Below are 23344 nucleotides of genomic sequence, written 5' to 3' on the forward strand. Positions count from 1 at the left end.
TTTTAAGTCGGTATAAATTAGATGACCGATCGGTGACTCTTGAGAGAGTTGCCTGCGTGCAGTTTTAAGGTTATTTACCCTGGAAGATTGAGGATTAAAAGAGGCCTCCAGCAACTTACAGGCATGTAAGACGTAAGAGGTAACAGAATGGATATGAAGGTATTGCTTGAGTGTGCGTATGGTGCCCCAACGCTTGTGTTTGTTTGTAGTTTAACGCCATTTTCCAGCTTTTTGACAGCGGTCTATAAATAATCGAGTCTGGACCATACAATCAAGTGATCAATATCATGAGCATCGATCTCCTCAATTGGGATACGATGGCATGTGTCAACCAAGTCAGCGAGCCTGACCATCCGATCCCGTTCCTCGCCTCTTAAGACAACCATGGGTTGCTGAAGGCCAATTTTAACCCGGACCTCAACGACGTGGACACGTGCTCAGGATTTCAATCATCGGATTGTTTGGTCCTAATATATTTACATGTCACCATCGTGTAAATAGTAATAGTCCGCTTATATGGCGCTCATATCCAGGCACATTGCCTGCTCACGGCGCTACGTACACGTTACTATCACCGGTCATAGGACACTATCGTACTTTCAGAAACTCTTTCAACTCGCTGGGGATCATACAGAAATGCTGCCAGTTAGGCGCAATGAACTAAACACACTGCCAGCACATCATCACGGGTACCCATTTTACAGCTGGGTGTACTGAGACAATTTGGATCTAAGTATCTTGTCAAAGGATACTACACAAATGTGCCCACCTCGGGACCCGAACCTAGGTGCCTCCACCGGGGATCGAACCCGGGCGTTCGGCGTGACAGGCAGACGCGTTACCACTGCGCTATTGCGCTCCAATAAATGAAATATTGACGCGTGATACATAAAACATCCAAAACACTAGGGCTGTTTTACTTTCTTTTTAAGATGTTCAACAATTTCGTCAGAGGAAGGACCTGTACAATTAACTAATGCACGTATCTCTGTTGATAACGAAAGCATGCATTAATGACAAGTGTATACTACGATATGCCATGTGGCTGATGGTTTGGGATAAGTGGGGGAAATGGTTGTGGACTGTAGATGTCCGTAGGAGACGTTTAATCTCTCAACATAAACACAGTTAATACAGTGTTATATATAACTCTCCTATTTTCAATCTTGTTTTGTTTCAGGTGGTCTAAATATTCCGCCCTTCCTGAATGCTGATACCCTGAGGCAGTTGATGTAGAAAGGGTATTGTTCGTATTGCTATTATTAAACGGTCTTTCTATTGTTTTGACTCTCTTTGTCTTCATTACTATTGGAATTCAGACACGATTGTTGAGTTTGATGATTTTACACAATCAGTAATTATCTTTTGTAACAGAGAATTCGACGTAATCCGTATGTATTTTATGTTTACCTTTTGTACAAATGTCAACTCCAACGTGATAGCGTTGTACTTTAATTGTTTTGCATTACTTCGATATCATTAGGGGTTCATTTGTGTTATGTGGTAGTGCTATTCACTGTCGTACAATGTTCCAAGTGTAATACGTTGTAGCTGTTGACGTTCATTAAGGGTTGGGCACGGGGCGGTGGGGTAGCCTAGTGGTTAAAGCGTTCGCTCGTCACGCCGAAGACCCGGGTTCGATTCCCCACATGGGTACCATGTGTGAAGCCCATTTCTAGTGTACCCCATCGTGATATCGCTGGAATATTGTTAAAAGCGGCGTAAAACCAAACTCACTCAGTTGTGGGCTCTATATTTAGACGTGTGCTACATTGTAAAAAAGATCGGGAATATACTACAAGGTGCTGATTCCGAATTGTTTTTGCTTTTCATTGTAGATTTTTCTAGATGTTTTCTTTGTTATATAAGGGGGACTAGCTATTGCTTCTTATCTCACATTTCATCTCAAGTGACAAGAAGACCAGCGTCGTGTGTGATGATCATTATACCCTCAAAACTCAGCCTTTCTGCAAAGTTGGATTACTTTGCTGAGAGGTGAATATCTACATCTCTGGACCCGTGAAGATCCGGGTTAGAATTGATCTTCAGTAACCCATGCTTGTCGTAAGAGGCGACTAATGGGATCGGGTGGTCAGGCTCGCTGACTTGGTTGACACATGTCATCGATTCCCAATTGCGTAGATCAATGCTCGTGCTGTTGATCGCTGGATTGTCTGGTCCAGACTCGACTATTTACAGACAGTCGCCATATAGCTGGAATATTGCGGAGTGCGGCGTAAAACTAAACTCACTCACCCACCATCTCTGCCTTTATTGAGATAATGAATGCTCTTGTATTATACTGCCTCTGAATTTGTACTGCCACTCTCCATATATACTCTTCATAAAAAGAAACTTGACATTGGAACAATTTGAATTTGAATATTTGACACAATCCATTCCATGCTGAATCCCAACTTGTAGGAGAATGGTTGCCGACGACAAAACGTTTGCAAAAAGATACGTTGAACAAAAACGTAACGTTACACTCACGTCTGTAGTGAATCGCTAAAACGCACCGTACATGAAATGCACGTGCAGCATGAAATTGTGTATCACCCTGGGCTGAAGCCTAATGCTCTAGGCTTTACAAAGCCACATCAATAGTACTCCACATGCATTGCTTTAAACCATTATAGACGACAAGAGAATGAAGAAACTGACAGAAGCTCAGCGACACAACGTCATCGGCCGTTTACAAGGACGGGCATCGCAGCATGAGGTGGCAAGGCACTTCAGCGTGTCCAGACAGACCATCTCAAACCTATGGACCCGATACAACAATACTGGGAGTGTTAATGACAGACCCAGGTCAGGTCGACCTAGAGTTACCACCGCCGCCCTGGATCGCTACATCCGGTTGAGACATCTTCGTTCAAACACCACGGCCGCATCATCCACAACAATCCAAATCCCTGGACTGCGTCGAATCTCCGACCAGACAGTGTGCAATTGGCTATGGGAAGCCAGACTTTTTGCCAGAAGACCAGTTCAACGTCACGTCGTTCCCTTCATCAACGTCAACGGTTGATCTTTGGAGCATGACAATGTTCGACCTCACGTTGCACGTGTTTGACAGGACTTCCTCCAGCAAAACAATGTTCAGGTGTTACCTTGGCCTTCTCGATCACCGGATTTGTCCCCATTGAACATCTATGGGTACTCTTGATCGACGCTTGCGCTAGCGTAATCCGCCACCTCAGACACTTCAAGAACTGCACACAGCACTTCAGCAAGAGTATCAAAACATTCCTCAAGACAGCATTCGCATCTTTCTTTCTTCACCGCTGCCAAGCTGTTATCGATGCTCATGGTGGTCACACCAGATACTGACATTTCACTCTGACCGAATGTTTGTCGAGTGGCTTTAATAGCCCTCTGTGGTTTTACCAAACACTTTCTGGATAATCATTGTTTTGAAATTTGTAAAGTGATGATTTTACTGTAATTGAGCAATGATGTCATGTTTGAATCAGTTATATGCACTCAGTAAATAAACTCCAAAACAGCATGTACCACGCAGTTTCTTCTTTTGAAGAGTATCCTGAACCACATTATTTTCCCTACAGTCTAGCCCTCCCTGCAGTCCTAAAGCCCTAAAAGAAGCAAGTCTAGATTTTCTAAGGTTCTGAATCTCTGGTCTGCCTTGGGCTCCTTTTCAATTTAAATGGGTTTATTTGTTACTATCAAAACTATACATCCAGAGACTAAGCCTTAGTATATTTGTTAGCCTACGGAATAAGTCTCTTTACTAAGAACATTACAAACTTCACATCAAATAACCAGTTATGAGTACGTAAGGCCGATGTCAAGAGAATTTCTGTCATTTGGCCTTAATTGAAGAGGAAGAGATCGATGTTTTGGCTATGAATAAATTCGAAGTTGAAAAAGAAAACTGATTTACCAAGCAGTAGTGGTTTACTTAGATTGTTTGATTTACACCGCCCACCAACACCCGCCCACAACCAGTCGACTGGGATTGGTTTATTTATCAAATATATACTAGCGTTTTCCTCCATGGTTTGGTTTATGTACTATTGACGTTTTGGGTTTACCTGACAGTGACTGTTTATTTAGATTTTGTTGTTGTGCCTAGCAGATTGTTTAGTTGTTACACCTGAAGGCTTTCCCTGAGTTCCTACTGTATGTACACAACTGTAAGACAACTTCTGTCATCTCTATGCTGTGCGTAAAGAAAGATAGTCTGTGCGGACAGGGGCGCTTAGAAACGAAGTAGACGGTTTTACCCAGCTATACGTAAAAGGCGACCAACGGGATCGGGGAGTCAGAATCGCTGACTTGGTTGACACATGTCATCGTATCCAAGTTGCGTAGATCGATATCATGCTACTGATCACTGGATTGTCTGACTCGATTATTTACAAACCGCCGCCATATAGCTGGAATATTGCTGACTGCGGCGTAAGACAACAAACGTGATGTGCGTCACTGAGACTCGAGTATATACTTTTAGCCTCACTGATAAATCCAACAAAACCTGGGACTGATCAGTACTAAATATATGCTCCACCGAAGGGAATAATATAAACCACATAACCTCCGGGGGGGCCCGAGAACAGACCTCGGTGACCTGAAGCTTGTCGTAAGAGGAGTATCTTGTTCTGGTTTGTCAAAATAGTTGTTATTTCTTCGTGACATTTATCTATAGTCACTCATGCGCTCTCGATATTGCTGAAACTTTGCTAGTCTCTGTTGACAGAATCACCGTGTGCTCCGTTTTATATCTCAGCTCCCTGGAGAGTGTATGGTGTTCATTGATTGGGTAAATGTCACAATGTGGTGGAGTTGTGTCCCTTTGCGTGCTTAAAATCCGTGATCGTGGGTTCTGGATCCTGATTAGTCCTTACTTTCTTGCAACAGTTAATTAACATGTATAAGTCTATTGACATTTCACTAATGATGACTCACTTATGGCCAACTACTGTAGTTTTTTCGGGCGGCGGAGTAGCCTAGTGGTTAAAGCGTTGGCTCTGCACGCCGAAAACCCGGGTTTGAATCCCCACATGGGTGCAGTGGGTGAAGCCCATTTCTGGTGTCCCCCGCCGTGATATTGCTGAAATATTGCTAAAGGCGTTGTAAAACCCAACTCACTGTTATTTTTCAATGGGTTGAAGAACTCATTAAGTTGACGACGTTCAAAGTGGCGTAAAATCAAACTCATGCTATCCAGCGTGGGTAACATTAACAGTTAGTGATTGTACAGACATCAGTACACTTGTCAGGAAGTCAAAGTGAAATCTAATTGAGAATTGTCGATACTAGGACTGAGTTCACAAAATTTGAAATGATATAAATGTGAGGTTTAACACGATGTAACGGACGGACGTTACTGCCGCAACTTGTGAGTGAGTGAGTTTAGTTTTACGCCGCTTTTAACAATATTCCAGCAATATCACGGCGGGAGATCCGGAAATGGGCTTCACACATTGTACCCATGCTGGGTGAGTGAGTTTAGTTTTACGCCGCAATCAGCAATATTCCAGATAATACCATGCAGGCAATCCGGGGATCAACAGCATGAACATCGATCTACGCAATTGGGATACGATGACCATGTGTCAACCAAGCCAGCGAGCCTGACCACCCAATCCCGTTAGTCGCCTCTTACGACAAGCATACCCATGTTGGGAATTGAACCCGGGTTATCGGCGTGACGAGCGAACGCTTTAACCACCACCTTACTCTATATCATTGTGTCATAGTTGTCATAATTGAGTAGATAGATGCTCATGATATCCTCATGGATTGTCTGGTCCAGAATCGAATTATCATTGTCCACAGCCTTGTCACACAGCTACATTATTGCCTATTGCAGCATTTCCTCCAGAAAACCAACAACAAAAAATAATACATTACTGCAAAGTATCCACTGGAATTACAAGGCTACACCTACCTAGTTGACCATGTGGGGACTCGAACCCGGCTCTTCGGCGTGGCGAGTGAACGCTTTAACCACTAGGCTACCCCCACCGCCCAGGGGCTCATAACTCGTTAAATCTGCTCCTACCGTATGGTTAACGAACGCTTTAGTAACATTGTTCATAAAAAAATTGTAGTGAGTGAGTGAGTGAGTTTAGTTTTATCCCGCACTCAGCAATATTAATTATATAGTGTATCACATAGTATTCGCTAAACAATCCTTAAGCGCTCGTTAGGCGTTCCTGAAAAAAGCTTCGTCACGATATGGCTGCGATATTGCCGATGGGACGTTAAATATTAACTCACTCACTCACTCTCAATATTTACAAAGATTATACATGTTGAATTTTGTTTTACACGTTGCTTTTTTCTGTTGAACTTTCATTTCCTTGAAAATATTGTTTCAATTAAATTGTTTCGAACTCCAAAACTATTTCTTTGTTTTTGGTTTCCTCGAATCAAGAAGTCATCATCATCCTCATCTTCATCGTCATCAAGTTCATCATGAAGTGGGAGGCCATTTGCGATGCAAATATTGTGGAGCATTGCCTTTGTCAACTATTATTTTGCAACATTTTAATAGTTCAAATAGCATACACCCTCCAGATTTGTGAAGACACCGAAATCTCATTTTCCAAACACCGATTGTCCTTTCGCATGTGTTTCGGGTTTTACACTGAGAGATGTTATACCATTTGGTCGGGTTGATTCAATATAGGAGTCATCATCTCATGGAGTGCATGCGTACCCTCGGTCTCCTAGCAACCAACCATCTCCCACCAAGCCTTGTTCAAATGAATGCTTCAGGTTGCACATATTCCAAATATGAGAGTGTTGCCAGGCCATTGCGCAACTATGTTTATGATTTGCAGTTGAGCCCCATTCACAATTTGAACATTTATGCCATGATAGCCTTTCCTAGACACTAGATGTTCATCTTTTGTTGGCGTTTTGATTGGGATTATGGAACCGTCTTTAGATCCAAGCACATTTGGAAAGTCAGCTATTTTGGTTGAAATCAGCTTTCATTTTCTGTTTTTTAACTTGTGTTTTGGGGAAATGAAAATACCCATTGGCATGTTTGCACAATGACGTTGAGACATCGTGGTCACATCTTGAAGCTTCCATATTTTACGAACATTGTACATCTTCACAAACGGACAAGAAGCTCCCAGGTTGCATAATAACGAAGAGTTGTCAACACTTGTAGTGATACACTTAGGGCATTTGACCGACGTGCAACATCATCTCTGATTAAATCACACAATAAAAAACTATGTGGTCTGTTGCGTCTGAATCCTGCTTATATTTCACCATCACTCAAAGTCGCTGAATACACGGTTGACATTATGGATTCTTCGTTTGTTCCCATTTCTCACGTAAGATAAATTGCCATTTAAATGCGTTGATATGGATTACTACGTTAAAGATTGCTTAAAGGTTGGTCAGGGGTACACCTAAGCAGTCGCTAACTTGCCTTTTAAGGATTGTCCTAACTTTAAGGATTGCTTCGAGTTACACAACCATAAAATAATGTATGCATAGCGATTATCCTTAATTAAAGACAATCTAACGACTGCTTCGAGTTACGAGCCCCTGGTTCATTAAATACATGCTCGTGAACGTTTAACTGTGTGCTTATGCCTGATTTCCTGCGCTAGTCCCATTCCACAGGTAATCACGGATACCAACCACTCTCAGACAGATAACACCTGCTCCGAGCCGACCAATTCTGCCTTTCCCTAAACATCAACGAGGAAGGTGAGCCTGCATAAAAAATTGAAATTGCTAAAATACATGCTCAAGGTTAAACCAACTGAAATTACCAAGTTTACAGAATCTATCGTCACCCATGAGCCAGTTTCAAAGGGTTTTTTCTGGTATTTTGCTATATGTCAACTTTCTTAATCCGCCCTCGCTCCCTCTGAAGATTGTACTTGAAGCCAGGGAAACGTCATCCCTCAGAAGATGGGGGAGTATTTCGCAATACGTGACACAGTATTAGTAACAAAATGCGGTAAAAAAGTAGTTGTTTTTCTCTCTTCATTCTAAAAAGAAAATTTGTTTATCTTCCTTCTTCAAAAGTAATGAAATCAATCTGCCCTGTTCGGATTTTGTTTAACCCTAAACGCGGCAAATCCTCTGACATATCCACTTGACCTCCCTTAGTTCCTGCATAGGTTGCTATATAGGGATGTATTCTGAGTGAGTTCGGTTTTACGCTGATTTTAGCAATATTCCAGCAAATTCATGACGGAAACACCAGAAATGGGCTTCACATATTGTACCCATGTGGGCAATGGAACCCGTGCCTTCGGCATGACGTGCGAACGCTTTAACCACTAGGCTACCCCACCGCCCTGGAGTCCCTTGGGACCGAATACTTGCTTTTCAACACTTTGCTCCTAATTCAGGCAGTGAAAGGAGTGTCAGATTGACGTGACCATTTGGTCATGAGTATGTTATTTGCTCCATTTGGTCATGAGTGTGTTGTTTGCTGACAGACCAAGGATCATAATCAGAGCAGTTCTGATTGGACCCTGAACCGACCAGGCAAGGGACTTCTGGCAGATTTGACCTTCAAATGAGAACACACCTCTTATAGGTGGGTGGAGAGGCTTAAAAGTATTATTGAAAAAAGCACTACTTTCCTATCCTCTCCAACTTGATGTGGGAGGAACCCGGAAGTGATGCATGTGATAGACGTCTCGCCACATGGCAAGATCCCGCAAAGGTGCTGACAATCCCAATACATCAACAGTGGGAATCAGTAAGTCCTGGCCAACTCATTCAGCAAATTCCTGCACTTTGAGAACTGGATCATCCCTGCCAACAAATCATCCTTAATCACTACCTGCTAAGACAACAGAGAAGAACACACATCCATGCTTAACATTACCCTTTAATAGCTTTAGATGATTAAATCCAAGTTCATGAATTCAAAGGAATATACTTCCAATCTAATTATAAAGTTACACCAAGTAAAACCACAGTAAATGCATGAACAATGTGCTGTCAACTGAATTGTATTTTAACTTCCACTGACAATTAGCAAACCACCTTAATGACAAAAGAATATAAGAAACAAAACATTATTTTCTTTTAGGTCATTCAACCTTCTGGATATTTCTTCTCTTCTGTGATTTGATGTACAAAATAGACCCACAATGAAATCATAAGGATCATTATCTTAATTACGCCTATGAGCACTAGATCCGATAGGTAAGGGACAACTCCGCACTGCTACTTCAGTATATTTGATCATTAAGGAAACAATAGGTCCTAAACGACATTTCTCCTTTAGATATTTGCAAAATTACCCTAATAGATAGGTAGTGGCAGGGGTGGAAATGACTTTAAAACTGATAGTGTACTCCGGTACAGTGGCACATGTAATGTCACTTGCCCTGATAATTTTCCCACTATACCGACCGTTTTCTTGCTGATTTTTTAAATAAACAACATAATTAACATTGGAAAGTGAACCGGTACAGTGTGATATACAAATTTGCTTGCCCGACAGAAAAAAACACTGGACTTGGACGTTGGGGAATGGGTTATTTCCACCCCTGAGTGGAAGTAAAGCCCTGCCCACTTTAACAAGGTAATGATGAGTTGCCAGTCAGCAATATCCAAGCTGGTATTGAGTAAAAATCAAACCTGCGATTGATGATCTGAGCTACATCTCACACTTTGTATTGCATTATACTCACAGCATGAGATAATCACCTCAACTCACCCCACCCTAACAAGCAAAAAACCCAGTATTTCTTGGCACTATAATCAGTCAGAGAGGCCTCTTAGGTTAGAAATATGGAATAATAATTGAAGTAATTGGCTATTTATGTCTTCGTTACATGATTATATAACATCTTGGTCTCTTATTCCACATGGACACAAATAATGGATGTTTTGGGGTATAGTTTTCCTCTTACTCAGGGGTGGAAATAACTTTAAAATTGGTAGTGTACTCCGGTACAGTGGCACATGTAAAATCACTTGCCCTGATAATTTTTCCACTATACCGGCCGTTTTATTGTTGATTTTTTAAATAAACAACATAATTAATGTTGGAAAGTCAACTGGACACCGGTACAGTGTGATATACAAATTTGCTTGCCCAACAGAAAAAAACACTGGACTTGACTTCAATTTCCATAACTTTGTGTAGGACCTTTCTTAATACATTACATGTATATCCTTTTTTTTGGTATCAAAGAAGTGCAAATTTAGGTTTTTTAGAATATTCTCATATCAAAGTGAGAATTTATTTAAAAGAGTAAATTAGTTATTTGAAGGAATTTCCCACTAATGTAGATAGGATTATTTTCTATCCTTTGGATAATATATAATGCCCAATGACAATGCTTTATGATTGAATGCTGATGACTGCGAATGAAATAGTTGTCCAGTTCTTGCCTAATACTTGACATGTTAAGTTTGCAAAACACTTGCTTTACAAACAGTAAAACACTGAAGGGAAAATGTAAATACAATCCTTCCAATTTAATTAACAAACTTAAATCATAATGGATATCCAAAACAGGAAAACTACAGGCTTACTTTGGGCTGAAAAGAAGAAGAAAAGAAATGAGTCATTGGCTTGAAATTTAGGTTTTTAGACTAAATAGTTTGAGGAAGTATAGGGTACCATGATGCATGATTGAGATATATCTCATTAACAATCTTTTTCATACTTGGCAGGAGTGAGTGAGCATGGTTTAAAGCCGCTTTTAGCAATATCACAGCGGGGGATACCAGAAATGGGCTTCATACATTGTGCCCATGTACGGAATCGAACCCAGCGTGACAAGCGAATGACTGAACCACTGGGTACCCAACCACCCTCATACTTGGCATGTCTTAACCATGCAGGTATTCTTAAATGTGCTAATTTTTAAACAAGAAGTGTGCATGACTAGAAACAGAAGTACTAAACATGACAATATCCATACATGACATAGGAATGCTGATACAGATTTTATATTACACATAACCATCACAGATTAAATACACAAGTTTGAACAACATGTATACAAGTATCACTACTTTCAGTTTCACAATTCAAAGAAAGAGAAGTATGAGCTAATCCACAAGCAAAAAAACAAGAACATATTTTAGAAAGAACATTTGATATTTAACTTCAAGTTGGTCAAAGATGCTTGTCACCCCTGACTATTTTAATGTACATGTATATTATATGAACCTTCAACTTTTAGGGTTGGTTTTGTATAATGAAGTCAATCCTTAATAGTATCCCAATTTCAAACAACTTGATAAAGTTAATGTCAGGAAGGTAGGTTGTTTTCATCATTGACTTAAATGATTTCTGATTTTCAGGGAGTGAAAAAATATAGGACTCAAAAGTTAAGAACACAATATTTTTCACAAAACTACGGTTAATCCTCATGGCTTGTGGGTAATGCAAAATTAAGCCATCCAGTTCTCTATCTCGAGTATAAAACTAATAATTAACATAAAGCTGGCCAAAACACTTGTGGCGAATGCGAAGTTTTTGAAGGATTGTATGGGTTGAACAAATGTGTTTGAATTGACGGAACCGACTCCAGAGACCATACCAACATGGTCCAGAAACAAGGGCAGAGTAGCTCAAGACATAAACTTCAAAAATAAAACAGAACCCTATGATGTTTGTACAACCATGATAAAATAAGCCAGTACACATCTCACAAGCAGATAAACACAAAGGAAAACTCATTGCACTTCAGAAAGAGCAGGTGACAGTGAACCTCCAGCCACCCTTGCTGTATAACATCAGTATTTCATGATCTGTAATGGTTTCGCCTGAAACTGGAATGTACTTGCTGCGAGTAGCTGGAAAAATGCTGGTGCAGCTATATTCATTCATTAACTCACTCACTGAAATGTACAGAAAATCACATGTATCATATGAGGATATATATTATGAACAACTAAATATCAGAAGCTTAAAACACAGGTTTATCCACGCCCAACAGTTTAGATTAATCAGTGAAGAATTCACTAAATAATTGAAGCCATTGACCTTGCTGCCATCTTTTATTCTCACCTAAACACAGGTGAGTGAGTGAGTTAGTTTAGTTTTACACCGCACTCAGAAATATACCAGCTATATGGTGACAGTCTGTAAATAATCAAGTCTGGACCAGACAATCCAGTGATCAACAGCATGAGCACCATTCTACACAGTTGGGATACGATGACATGTGTCAACATAGTCAGCGAGCCTGACCACCTAATCCTGTTAGTCGCCTCTTACAACAAGCATGGGTTACTGAAGATCACTTCTAATCCGGATCTTAAACACAGGTAGATAAGATCCAAAGTATGTGCATCTGTCTGTCCATGTGTCTTTGTGTTTTACAACTTTGTGTGTGTATTCTAGCAGGCCAGCCAGTCATGTGGTTTACTTCATTTTTCAGCATGGTTTTCAAAATCTGGAATACACATCCACTTAAAAAAAAGGGCAGAACTTTCAATACATGATTTTCACAATTCAGTTTATCATCCATAGTCTCGATTAGATGTTATAAAAGCATATTTCAAGGGGCAAGAAGTAGCCCAGAAATGCGTTGTAAATATTAAAGAAGTTGTAAATCCATACCATACGTTATTATGTTACCTTCCAGCTTCTAAATGCCCATGAAGCATCTGATAATTAGCTTTGAACAGATCTCGAGGATTAATGTTTATTTAAGGCTACAAAAGTCCAATTCTTTCAACACTGGATGAACCAAAATCACAGTTAGATTTTTTTCTCTTGAATCTACCCCAGTGTACAGGCATATCTGTCAATACAAGATGATAAATAAAAAACATCTGAACTGAATATTCTAACTATGTAATCCACAAGACGCTCACACTTTACAGAAGTATCATGTCGGAGCTATTCCGATGCAGACAAGAATGAAGATGAAGTCTCTGGTACAGGACAAACTGACAAGAAAACATAACTGAAATGGATACACAGAAAAAAAACCCATGATAATCCTGGTCCTCCACAACCATGGTAACACAATATGATGGTCCTCTGTAGACATGGTAACGTAACGGTTCTCTGTAACTATAGTAGCACAACATGATAGTCCTCCATGTCGATGCTAACACAAAATAATGGTCTTGGTCTTCCATAACCATGGTAACCTAAGATGATAGTCCACTATAACCATGGTAACCCTAGATGATAGTCCACTATAACCATGGTAACATGAGATGATGATCCTGTCTTCAATAACCATGGTAACCTAAGATGATAGTCCACTATAACCATGGTAACTCGAGATGTTGATCCTGTCTTCAATAACCATGGTAACACCGGGTAACTACATATACTTGTAGACGAGGAAGGCTGGCGTGCCACTGTATTTTGTTGCAAACTGTTTGCCATCTGCTGTGGGGTCGGAGAAGGCAACTTCATCTTTTTCAATAAGAACACCATGCTCGAATACTTGTCTGTAAAATAAAGAAGAATAACAATACAATGCCAACTCGTAGACTGGTCCAGTGATAAACATGCTATGACTAAGTGAGTACCAGCAAGTAAAATTTCAAGGCTAGTTCCCTGCTCAAATTCAGGTGCATCAACAACATTCAATGAAACTATCCAGGGCAAGAACGATAAGTAGTGTACGTAATCAGAAACCAAACAAACTCCCCCATGAAGTCAACAATTATAGATGCCATCATCAATCACTGCTGTTTCAATGAATAAATTCTTACTTTGCATAATTTGACTTCACGCTTTCAACCAATCAGTGAATTATACAAAGGTCTGACACCTTTTAGACCATCAATCCACAGTGGACATTTGTTTCGAACAATCCATCTAGCACTACTGACCTAACAGTGTCGACAAGTCGAGAGGCGATGCCTTTCCGCCGGTACAAATTGCAAACCCACAGCCTGCTGATGCCAACCAGGGCGGGCTCGGGCTCCGTCTCACAACACCAGGGCCGACCTGTACGCTGGGAGATCACCTGACTTCCTCCCTGGCTCTCCGGAATCACTCGGTAACCCTGACACGAACATCATCATTCACAATTACTAGAATAAATCTTTGATTTCATTAATGACACCTACTGGTCATTCATGAAACCAAGTCGACTAGTCTCAACTCTTAGTTCTACTTCAAAAGGACTTGTTTGTTGTACACTTATTTCATTTTTAAAAAATATAAATTTTCCAGCGAGTTAAAATTTAATGTCGCAGCAACATTTTTTCAGCCATATCGTGACCTTCCAGTAATAAGTATAATAGATATAGGTGTAATAATATGTTGTGGTCTATAAACATTAGTTGCGATATGATTTTTATCATGATACAGTACGCATATTTCATATGCTGACCCTGCCGTGATATTGCTGGAATATTGCTAAAAGTGTTGTAAAACTAAACTCATTCATTTATATGTTGACATTCTTTTTTTCGCATGTAAATCACAAGCCAGAATTATATATTGAAGGAGAGACAAACATTATCCAGAGGCATTATTAATGTTATTTTATTCATAACCAGCTGGGAAATACATAAGAATCGACTTAAGCTGGTTGTTGAAAAGCTCCTGTAATTATTCATGTTTTTACACCAATATAAATAGTAATCAAAGGGATATTGTATCAGTATATAATACTGTACTTCTGCAGTCACTACACAACTATCCAATAAGCAGTAGATCAAAGAGTTAGGATTTCTTTAGACCATTCCTGTATCGACTTAAGTTACAAACATCCACTATGACAAAGTTTCAAGCCAAAGTCATTAGACAATCATCAGTTTTCACAGGATTCTTTATAAAGATTCCAACACTAAGATTCTGTTGACTGACGGACATACCTCTGTAATAGACTCCGCCACGACACACCCTTGCACTTCCTTCTCATCCGAGACGTACAGAAACACCTGTAACATAAGGAGGTCAAACTCATGGTAACCATTAAAACAATACTCACTCACCCATCCACGAGACACATGAAATATACCCAGTGAAGATGACACAAGTAAAACTGAAGAGAGTAGGCAGGAATATGTTTCCATTTTGCAAATACCATATAGTGATTAACTTCAGTTTTAGAAAAAACACCAACAGCTGTTCACTGGACAAAGGGAGATAATTTAAGCCATCACTCTTCCTGAAGTACAATAAAATACAACCACACCTTGTGTCCACTGAATATTCCAATAACACATAACAAAAATAAAATAAATTAGTGTACTGACGCTGTAGTATACTTACTTTAAACAAAAAAATTAATACATGTTTTAACAAAGGAGAAAAACAAACTGAAAGTGCTATTTTTACCACCAACTAATGAAGATGAAAAATAATCTGACATATTACAAGGTTTCAGTTTCTCTGTGTGTCAAGGGAGGTAATACAATTATCGAGCAGAGCCATATATGCATCCAGAGTACTAGTGGAGATTTATCCACCATACCCTGGAGATTATCGAGGATGTAAAATACATCCTTGTAAATATTACATGGATTCAGTTTCTCTTGAGGTGTGTGTCAATGTAATGGAGGTTACCTTGAATACAATTATGGTTTGTACCACACTGTTAGTTGGAGGCGCCTTGAGGTGTGGTTTGTACCACACTGTATGTATATGCATCTTGAGAGTACTGTATGTAAGTTGGAGCTACCTTGAGGTGTGGTTTGTACCACACTGTATGTAATGTTGGAGGCGTTACCTTGAGGTGTGGTTTGTACCACACTGTATGTAATGTTGGAGGCGTTACCTTGAGGTGAGGTTTGTACCACACTGTATGTAATGTTGGAGGCGTTACCTTGAGGTGTGGTTTGTACCACACTGTATGTAATGTTGGAGGCGTTACCTTGAGGTGAGGTTTGTACCACACTGTCTGTTCTGGGAACCCAAGGTCCAGGCTCATCATCCTGTTGATTTCCTCCACCTGCAGGTAAATGCATGAGTAAGCATTTCATCATAACATTAAACTTATTCAATCTGCAAAGATATGAATCCTTCATCTTTTTCACAAAACATTTCATACAGTAGAAATTATGTATGCCAAGTTTCAGTACAGGGTAAGCTATGACTTTTTACTTTTAACAATTTCTTTGTTCGTTGTTTAATGCCACAATCAGCAATATTCCAACTACATTGCACTGGCCTGTAAATAATTGAGTCTATAACAGCATTAGCATAGATCTACGCAATTGGGATACAATGACATGTGCCAACCAAGCCAGCGAGCCTGACCACCCCATCCTGTCAGCTGACTCTTACAACACACATGGATTGATAACGACAAATTCTAACCTGGATCACCCTCTGTCAATAATCTATGAACAAACACACATCCATCTCATATATCTCATGGTAAAAGTGGTAGTCCTAACTTCTACAAGTCTTGTGCTGTTGCTAATTTTGGAGCCAGCAGTTGCTATGGAATACTGAAGTACAGTGAATTACAAGGTTTTTTTAAAGACTTGTGGATTTGAGACAGATGGATTGCTTGTCCGTAGTTCAATGCCACCCTCAGCATTATTCCAGCAAGCTGGCATGTTGTGAACACTTGGCTGTGGATCAGACAGTCCAGTTATCAATATTGTGAGAACATTCCCCTCCATGTTGGTATGACTGACTGACTGAGTTTGGTTTTACGCCGCTTTTAGCAATATTCCAGCAATATCACGGCAGGGGGACACCAGAAATGGGCTTCACTCATTATACCCATGTGGGGATTCGAACCCGGGTCTTCGGCATGACAAGCCAACGCTTTAACCACTAGACTACCCCACCGCCCCCCATCTTGGTATGAAAACACACCATCAGCTTGGGCAGTGGGTTAGCATTAGCTCGTCCCGCCAAAGCCACAGGTTCGATTCCTCCCCATGCTCACATGGGTACAATATGTGAAGCCCATTTCCGGTGTCCCCCACCATGATCAATAATGTGAGAACATTCCACACAGAGCACCTGTTCCCTAGACTACGACCAGCACTGTCTGTTGGGGTCTTATTCCAACCTGTAACCCTCACTGATGAGAGACTGAGAGGACAAAGACATGCTAGCAACGTACCTTCTTTGTTGCATACTTCGGATCTTGTGATAGAACAACAATAATCCTGCCACCATCATCCGGAAACTCCTGCACAACCCGTTCTTTCTTCCATCCCTGACACATCAACAGAATAACATGTAGATAAAATGCATTCAGGTCATCTCTGGTACCTACCTCAAGAAAAGCACTGCATTTTTCGAAATTTAAAAAATATATAAATTAAAAACTATTCTTGAACTGCTGCAATATCATGATATCCATATATAATTCCTAAAATGTTAAAATGCAAACTGATAGTATTATAATATATACCTTCGAATCCATTTACAAAATATATGTATGAGCAAGCATGACAGCCTATTACAAGTCCTGTAATACCAAACAGCTTGAATAGTTGAGCAAAATCAAATTTGAAGGAGTGTGATATTAAAATGATGTAGAAAATATCATCTTCCATATACTTCATTGCTAATGATATTCCTCCGGACTTACTGGAAAGCTGAGGGCACTAATGAACGTGAGGTGGATCTTGGCGTGGTCTGCCTCATCACTGGGATCTCCCTGGTTGTACAACATGTTGCAGGTCTTGCATTGGATGGCGCCGATCTTCTTCTGACCAGCGTCCTGCAACAGTAACACTTAACAACACTGGCCTCAAATGCAACACATACAGGCCAAATAAAAAAAAGGTTATGGTTCTGACTACACCTCTTTCAAATTTAGGATAGGTAGGTAGGAATTCTTTTTTTTTTAACATTTTTTTTTTAAAAGTAAAGTATGAACTAATAACACATTTATCAATGTATAATTGTTTATTCAATCAAGTTTGAGGCCATCATGTCAACTTTCTCTATCAAAATAACCGTTGTCCATTGGTGCCAGGCAAAAACAATGGTATCTGAAAGCTTATTTTATCCACACCTCTTAAAAAACTAGGGTCGGCACCAGAATTCAAGAGTCGGTCGGGTAATCGGGAACCACAAAAAAAATTTTAGGCCTAATTGCAAAGTTTGTACAGTATGTATTAACATGTCTAAGGCCAAAAACAATTTGTAAGTATAATAAGAAATATAAAAGAATATTTGTATTGCACCTCCACTGAAGCATGCCCTAAGCACTGTTGTCATTATTATCACCCATTTGTGGATCAGTGAGCACACGATCTTCTTTCTAAGTTCACTTGGGAGTACACAACTCAAGCTGCTTGCGAGACAAAACATGGTTACAAGTCACTACCAAATCCCACCAGGTACCCATTTATAGCTGGGAGAACAGACATATATCTTTTCTAAGATGGGATCAGGTGGTCAGGCTCATTGATTTGGTTGACACCTGTGATCATATCCCAACTGCGTAGATGCTAATACTGTTGATCACTGGATTGTCTCGTCCAAAATCGATTATTTTCAGGCTGCCACCATATAGATTGAATATTGCTGTGTGGCGTAAAACTAACCTCACTCACTCTTTTCTAAGAAAGTGTTACATAAAAAAAATCATTTGTTACACCACAGACATGGTTAGTAATTACTTTGTTACGCAGGTATAAAATCACAGTGAAACAATAATGACTGTCAAGCCTTACAATAATCATTTGTTCCATCCCATCTGTGTCCTTGGTGACTTTGAAGCCTGGTGAGATTCGTGGGGATGACCGCAAGGACCTCCGTGTAGACAGTGGGCTGAAATTTCAGACAAAAACGTTCAAATGACTCACCAATGATTAAACCAACTGAGATTTCTCTTTCACTATCCCATAACTGGTCAATAATACAGTGTAAGTTACGAATTCATTTTGTGTAACATCCTAAAACTAACACTGTAATAAGAGTCTGATGCCAATGTTGCAAAGGTCTTTGCCGAACTTGTCCAGATTACATATTACCAGATTACAGAATGTACATCAGTATACCCTTGAGTACAGTCAGAAGTCTCAGTATGTCATATTTGTAATATTTTCCTTTCAACTCAGCCATTACTGTAAAGCTATAGACCAAAATGAAGCAAGTCTAGGTTTTCCTCAGGTTGAAAAAGAAAACCCATCTCACTGGGGTGACTTTCCAATTTATATCACATTCACACATAAAGTTAAATGTTTTTATCAAAATTATATATTTAGAATACCTGGATAGTGTTAGTCTATACCTCCTCACTACCAAGTGTACATCGACAGGGTGTGGACTACAGATCTATGGGGAACCTCTGGGCATAACCATAATTACTGTCAAAATCATTTATTGACTAGCCTGCATCTGTCTTCGTTAGTAGATTATAGAATTCATACGTGGCCTATTTGCTTGGATAACCCTGCTTATATCAAAGTAAATTTTCCTTGACTAATGACTCTGTGATTGGGTAAATTCATTGACGTTCGATTCATTCAGCAAACAACAAAATGAACTTTGCTTAAGAAAGGTAAGGTTCTTTATGGATGAGAACTTCTTTATTATATTATTATCATGATGATGCAACATTTTGGAGTAGGTTTTCAACTGCTGTCAAACAAGAGTGACTGACTGACTGAGTTTGGTTTTACGCCACTTTTACCAATAGTCCATCAATATCACGGCGGGGGACACCAGAAATGGGCTTCACTCATTGTACCCATGTCCGGATTCGAATCCGGGTCTTCGGCATGACAAGCCAACGCTTTAACCACTAGACTAGCCCACCGTCCCCAAACAAGAGTGAAGTAAAAACATGGAGGTAAGTATCAAAAGGATTACCAACATTCTTTGCTAGACTTGTGACTCAAACCATACTATGATTGCATACCAAGAATCACAGAACCTCAAAACACAACAAATTTCTCCTCCCAGAAGTTTATAGGTTTGCAGATCCTATACAAGCTTAGCCCAATGAACACCATGTGCCCTGTTCTACCAATAAAGGCAATGTTAAAATGTCTTGAAATGTTGTCTAAAAAGCTGAGAAACTTCTTTGATTGGCATTCTAGAAGTTGAGGAGATGAAGAATGAGGACAATTTTTGTGGGCGTTTTGACAGATTCTAATGTCGCTGACTGTCACGACTTGCTTGACAATGACATTAGAATCTATGTCGAAACGTTGCCTACACAGAATGACTGACTGACTGACTGACTGACTGAGTTTGGTTTTACGCCGCTTTTAGCAACATTCCAGCAACATCACGGCGGGGGACACCAGAAATGGGCTTCACACATTGTACCCATGTGGTACACAGAATGAAGCTGTATATCCACAAATATTGTCCTCATTCTTAAAACTGAGAAAGTAATAATATATTCTAATAGTATGTTGTGATGATTTGCATGATGTTCCTCAAGCTTGTAATATGTTTACAATAACAAACACAATCTTTACCTTGAATTGGATTGAGACTCTTGCTTTTTCTTCTTGGGATCAAAGATTGAGAAATATTTCTTCTCTTCTGAACTGACGTCTTTGGTAGGTGTAGCTGACCTATCGGAGTACACAGATGGTGGCCGCGACGTCTCAATGTCGTCACCCATGAGACTGTCAAACCCAAACAGGTCATGTGATCCTGACAGAGAATCGGTTTTCCTTGAGTTCAATGGTTCACTGATCAATGACACACTTGTCGGGGAGCTCTCCAGGAAAGAGTCAACCGAGCCTAGTGATCCTCCATCAGTTTCAACATCACATTTGTTTACATCCATGAAACTATTTTGGAGTTTGCTCGTCTTTAAAACAATTTGTTTGTCACTGTTAATGTTTCTGGGAATTACCTCACTCTGTCCTTTGGATTTTGACTGTATGCAGTTTTGGAGCTTCACATGGCTTTTGAAAAGTTTCTTCTCATTTGTTCTAGGTGAGTCTGAAACCTTCCTAGTCATCACAAAAGGTTTCGACATATTTTTTCCAGATGTCGAAATGTCTGTGTTGTCGCCGCTGCTGGGCTCACTCTCCCACAGAAAAGCATCTTGGACATTTTTGCTGGATTTCATTTTCAGTTTTGGGTATTTACTGTTAGTGGTTTTCTTTCCCTTTTTAGCACTCTTGGATTTGGTTGACCTTTCCCAAAGGTTCCCACTCAGTCTTTTGGGGACAAATTTTAAATTGAACCCTTTCCTGACAACAATACTCCCAACCATTTTGTCAGCATTTGCTGGGGATTTGGTTCTAAAAAATTTCTTTCCTGAGCTCTTACAAGTTTTATTCAAACTCTTCAGTTTGCGAGGGGTGTTTTCAGAGTCTTCCTTATCAACTTTCTTCGGGGCTGGTGTCAGGGAACCTTTTGCATTTTTAGTAACTGTAATCTTCCTCCTTCCTCTCACTGGAGTATCTTTACCTTGAACTGGATTAGTTTTAATAACAGGTGTTTTCTCATTGTCATTTTCACCTTTATTACGCTTGGATCTTCTGGTGTAGCCACTGCCTTGGGAGTTTGGGCTGCCATTTTCAGAACTAGTCTGGCCATCTTTCCATTTGTTTTGGAGTCTTTTAGTATTTCTGATATTTACCAGTTTCCTTTCTGTCAAGGGACTGAGCACCACAACAGGACTGGACATTGAGGAAGAAGAACTTCCTGTGACCTTACGCCTGGATCCGTAAAAAGAATTGGTTGCAAACACTGGGGAATCATCGTCAGCATTAGCGAATGGGCTTTTGATGGGAGAAGAAGCAGTTGAAGGTTCCACTGAATTAGTCCTTGGTCTTTTTCTTGGAGAAGTAATGTCAGTCCTGGAAGCAAAATTGTAATTATTATCTACATAAAGCAAAAATATCTAGCCATTTTGTGGTTAGTATAATGTTCGACGTGAAGATTCACAGAAAATGTTAAGTGAATTCGTCCCTGTCCCATAAATAGAGTGAGTTAGTGAGTCGAGTTTTACGCCGCACTCGGCAACATTCCAGCTATATGGCGGTGGTCTGTAAATAATCGAGTCTGGACCAGACAATCCTGTGATCAACAGCATGTGCATCGATCTGTGCAATTGGGAACCAATGACATGTGTCAACCAAGTCATCGAGCCTGACCACCCGATCCCATTAGTCGCCTTTTACGACAAGCATGGGTTACTGAAGATCAATATTCTAGCCCGGACCTTCACGGGTATCTAGTAGAGACATCATGTCTCCATCAGAGATGTCTCCTTATATATTCCATTCCAACAATTATGCCATCTTTATAATGTTTTGTTTCAAGTGTTTCTTGAAATTATCTAACATCAACTTCCTTCTGTAAATAGTGAAACAAGCAATCTTCTTGCAATATTCATTAAAGGTCATGTTTATGCGATACCTGCAGTCAAGCAGTAAATAAAGGCCTGTAAAACATACATCTATGTAAGCTGAATGGGTATTGATAACTCCTGGCAATGTAAGTGTTATTTAGATTTTGTAGTCCTTTCATGCATATATGAAAACATTAAGTCAAAACTAATTGGGTTATGATGATTTAATTTGCGGTAATTAACTCCATTAACACCAACAATGGAAGCCAAAAATACAATAATTACTCATACTTCTTTTTATCAGGAGAGGGCTGTAATTTCCTTTTCCTTCTCATGCTGTATGTAGCCATCACTTGTGGCAATCCTCTGAAAGTGAAATAATTATGTTTGAACAAGTTGTGAGTTGATACTGAATACCAACACGCGATTCAAATACATTACTGAAAAACTAAATAGGTGTATATCATTATCAAACGTTTGCCGAATGTGCTTTATTTACGTTGTCATTCTGTCATATTGAATGAATAAAACGGTACATCTATCAGTCGTTCTTATCTTATGTTGTTAAACTACAACAAACGGAACTTTCGAACAGCTGTACACATACATACTTCAGAGAAATTTAAATAATATATCGCTCGACAAATTGCAAATGGCTTTTGCTCAAAACGAGTTGAGTGAACACTCGTTTATCGAGGTTATAATAAATGAAAATGACGATAGAGTACGTCATAACTTGGTCTAAAATTGCAAACGTCCATATCTAAAATGACATTGGTGCACTCAGGAAAAGAACATGATATATTTAAGCAAATATTACCACCACAAACTCATATGTCACCAGAAAAGTCGCTAAACTCCGCCAAAATGTATTTGGCGCCCTGACAGTATGACCTTCAGTTTTCCCGCAAATAACTGTTGATTGGTTCAGTAGCCCTTACTCAGCAAATAATTGACCAATGAACAGACGCATACCGAAATCCACCAAGAAAGATAACTCTAATTTGTGAAAAGCTGAATAAAGAACTGGTACTGTTGGTGGGTTGCGCGGTCGCAATATTCATACACCCAGTTTAGATAATACGCAAAACTACCTTCGGTCGGGAAGCACACATAAAATGTTTACTACAGCTCAAACAGGACATGGTCTGTGTAATAGTGTATGTTATGTTGATTGCCCACCGCCTCCAACACAGAAAACA

The 23344-nt window shown here is 39.8% G+C and overlaps 1 protein-coding gene and 1 non-coding gene across 3 annotated transcripts; both read right to left on the reverse strand.

The window, feature by feature from the left end:
- Positions 1–788: 788 nt before the first annotated feature.
- On the reverse strand, positions 789–856 carry Trnad-guc. The gene has a single exon. It is a non-coding gene; the product is annotated as a tRNA-Asp (tRNA).
- An 11567-nt stretch (positions 857–12423) lies between these two features.
- LOC124275422 (N-acetyltransferase ESCO2-like) lies at positions 12424–23041 on the reverse strand. Of its 2 annotated transcripts, XM_046710981.1 has the most exons (11): positions 22963–23041; positions 22434–22508; positions 20308–21648; positions 18550–18646; positions 17457–17588; positions 16983–17078; positions 15774–15851; positions 14773–14838; positions 13780–13955; positions 13254–13392; positions 12424–13184 (listed from the first exon to the last, which is right to left on the reverse strand). In XM_046710981.1, exons 2-10 carry the CDS (start codon positions 22490–22492, stop codon positions 13263–13265), a joined length of 2175 nt encoding a protein of 724 aa, XP_046566937.1. In that variant the 5' UTR covers positions 22493–22508; positions 22963–23041; the 3' UTR covers positions 12424–13184; positions 13254–13262. The 2 variants fall into 2 exon arrangements, with proteins under 2 accessions (XP_046566937.1, XP_046566936.1); XM_046710980.1 differs by having other exon boundaries at positions 12424–13392.
- Between the last annotated feature and the right edge of the window lie 303 nt (positions 23042–23344).

Source organism: Haliotis rubra, unplaced genomic scaffold (genome assembly GCF_003918875.1).
Source record: "Haliotis rubra isolate DU_JTF1 unplaced genomic scaffold, ASM391887v1 Scf2, whole genome shotgun sequence".
NCBI lineage: Eukaryota > Metazoa > Mollusca > Gastropoda > Lepetellida > Haliotidae > Haliotis > Haliotis rubra.

What these genes read in the sequence shown, in the direction of transcription:
- LOC124275422 (XM_046710981.1), bottom strand. Translation starts at nt 22,492, where the DNA reads ATGGCTACATACAGCATGAGAAGGAAAAGGAAATTACAGCCCTCTCCT. An exon ending in GGTACAAACCTCACCTCAAG is followed by an intron (nt 14,839 to 15,773) that starts GTAACGCCTCCA and finishes CTTATGTTACAG; the next exon opens with GTGTTTCTGTACGTCTCGGA. An exon ending in CGACTTGTCGACACTGTTAG is followed by an intron (nt 13,393 to 13,779) that starts GTCAGTAGTGCT and finishes TTTATTTTACAG; the next exon opens with ACAAGTATTCGAGCATGGTG.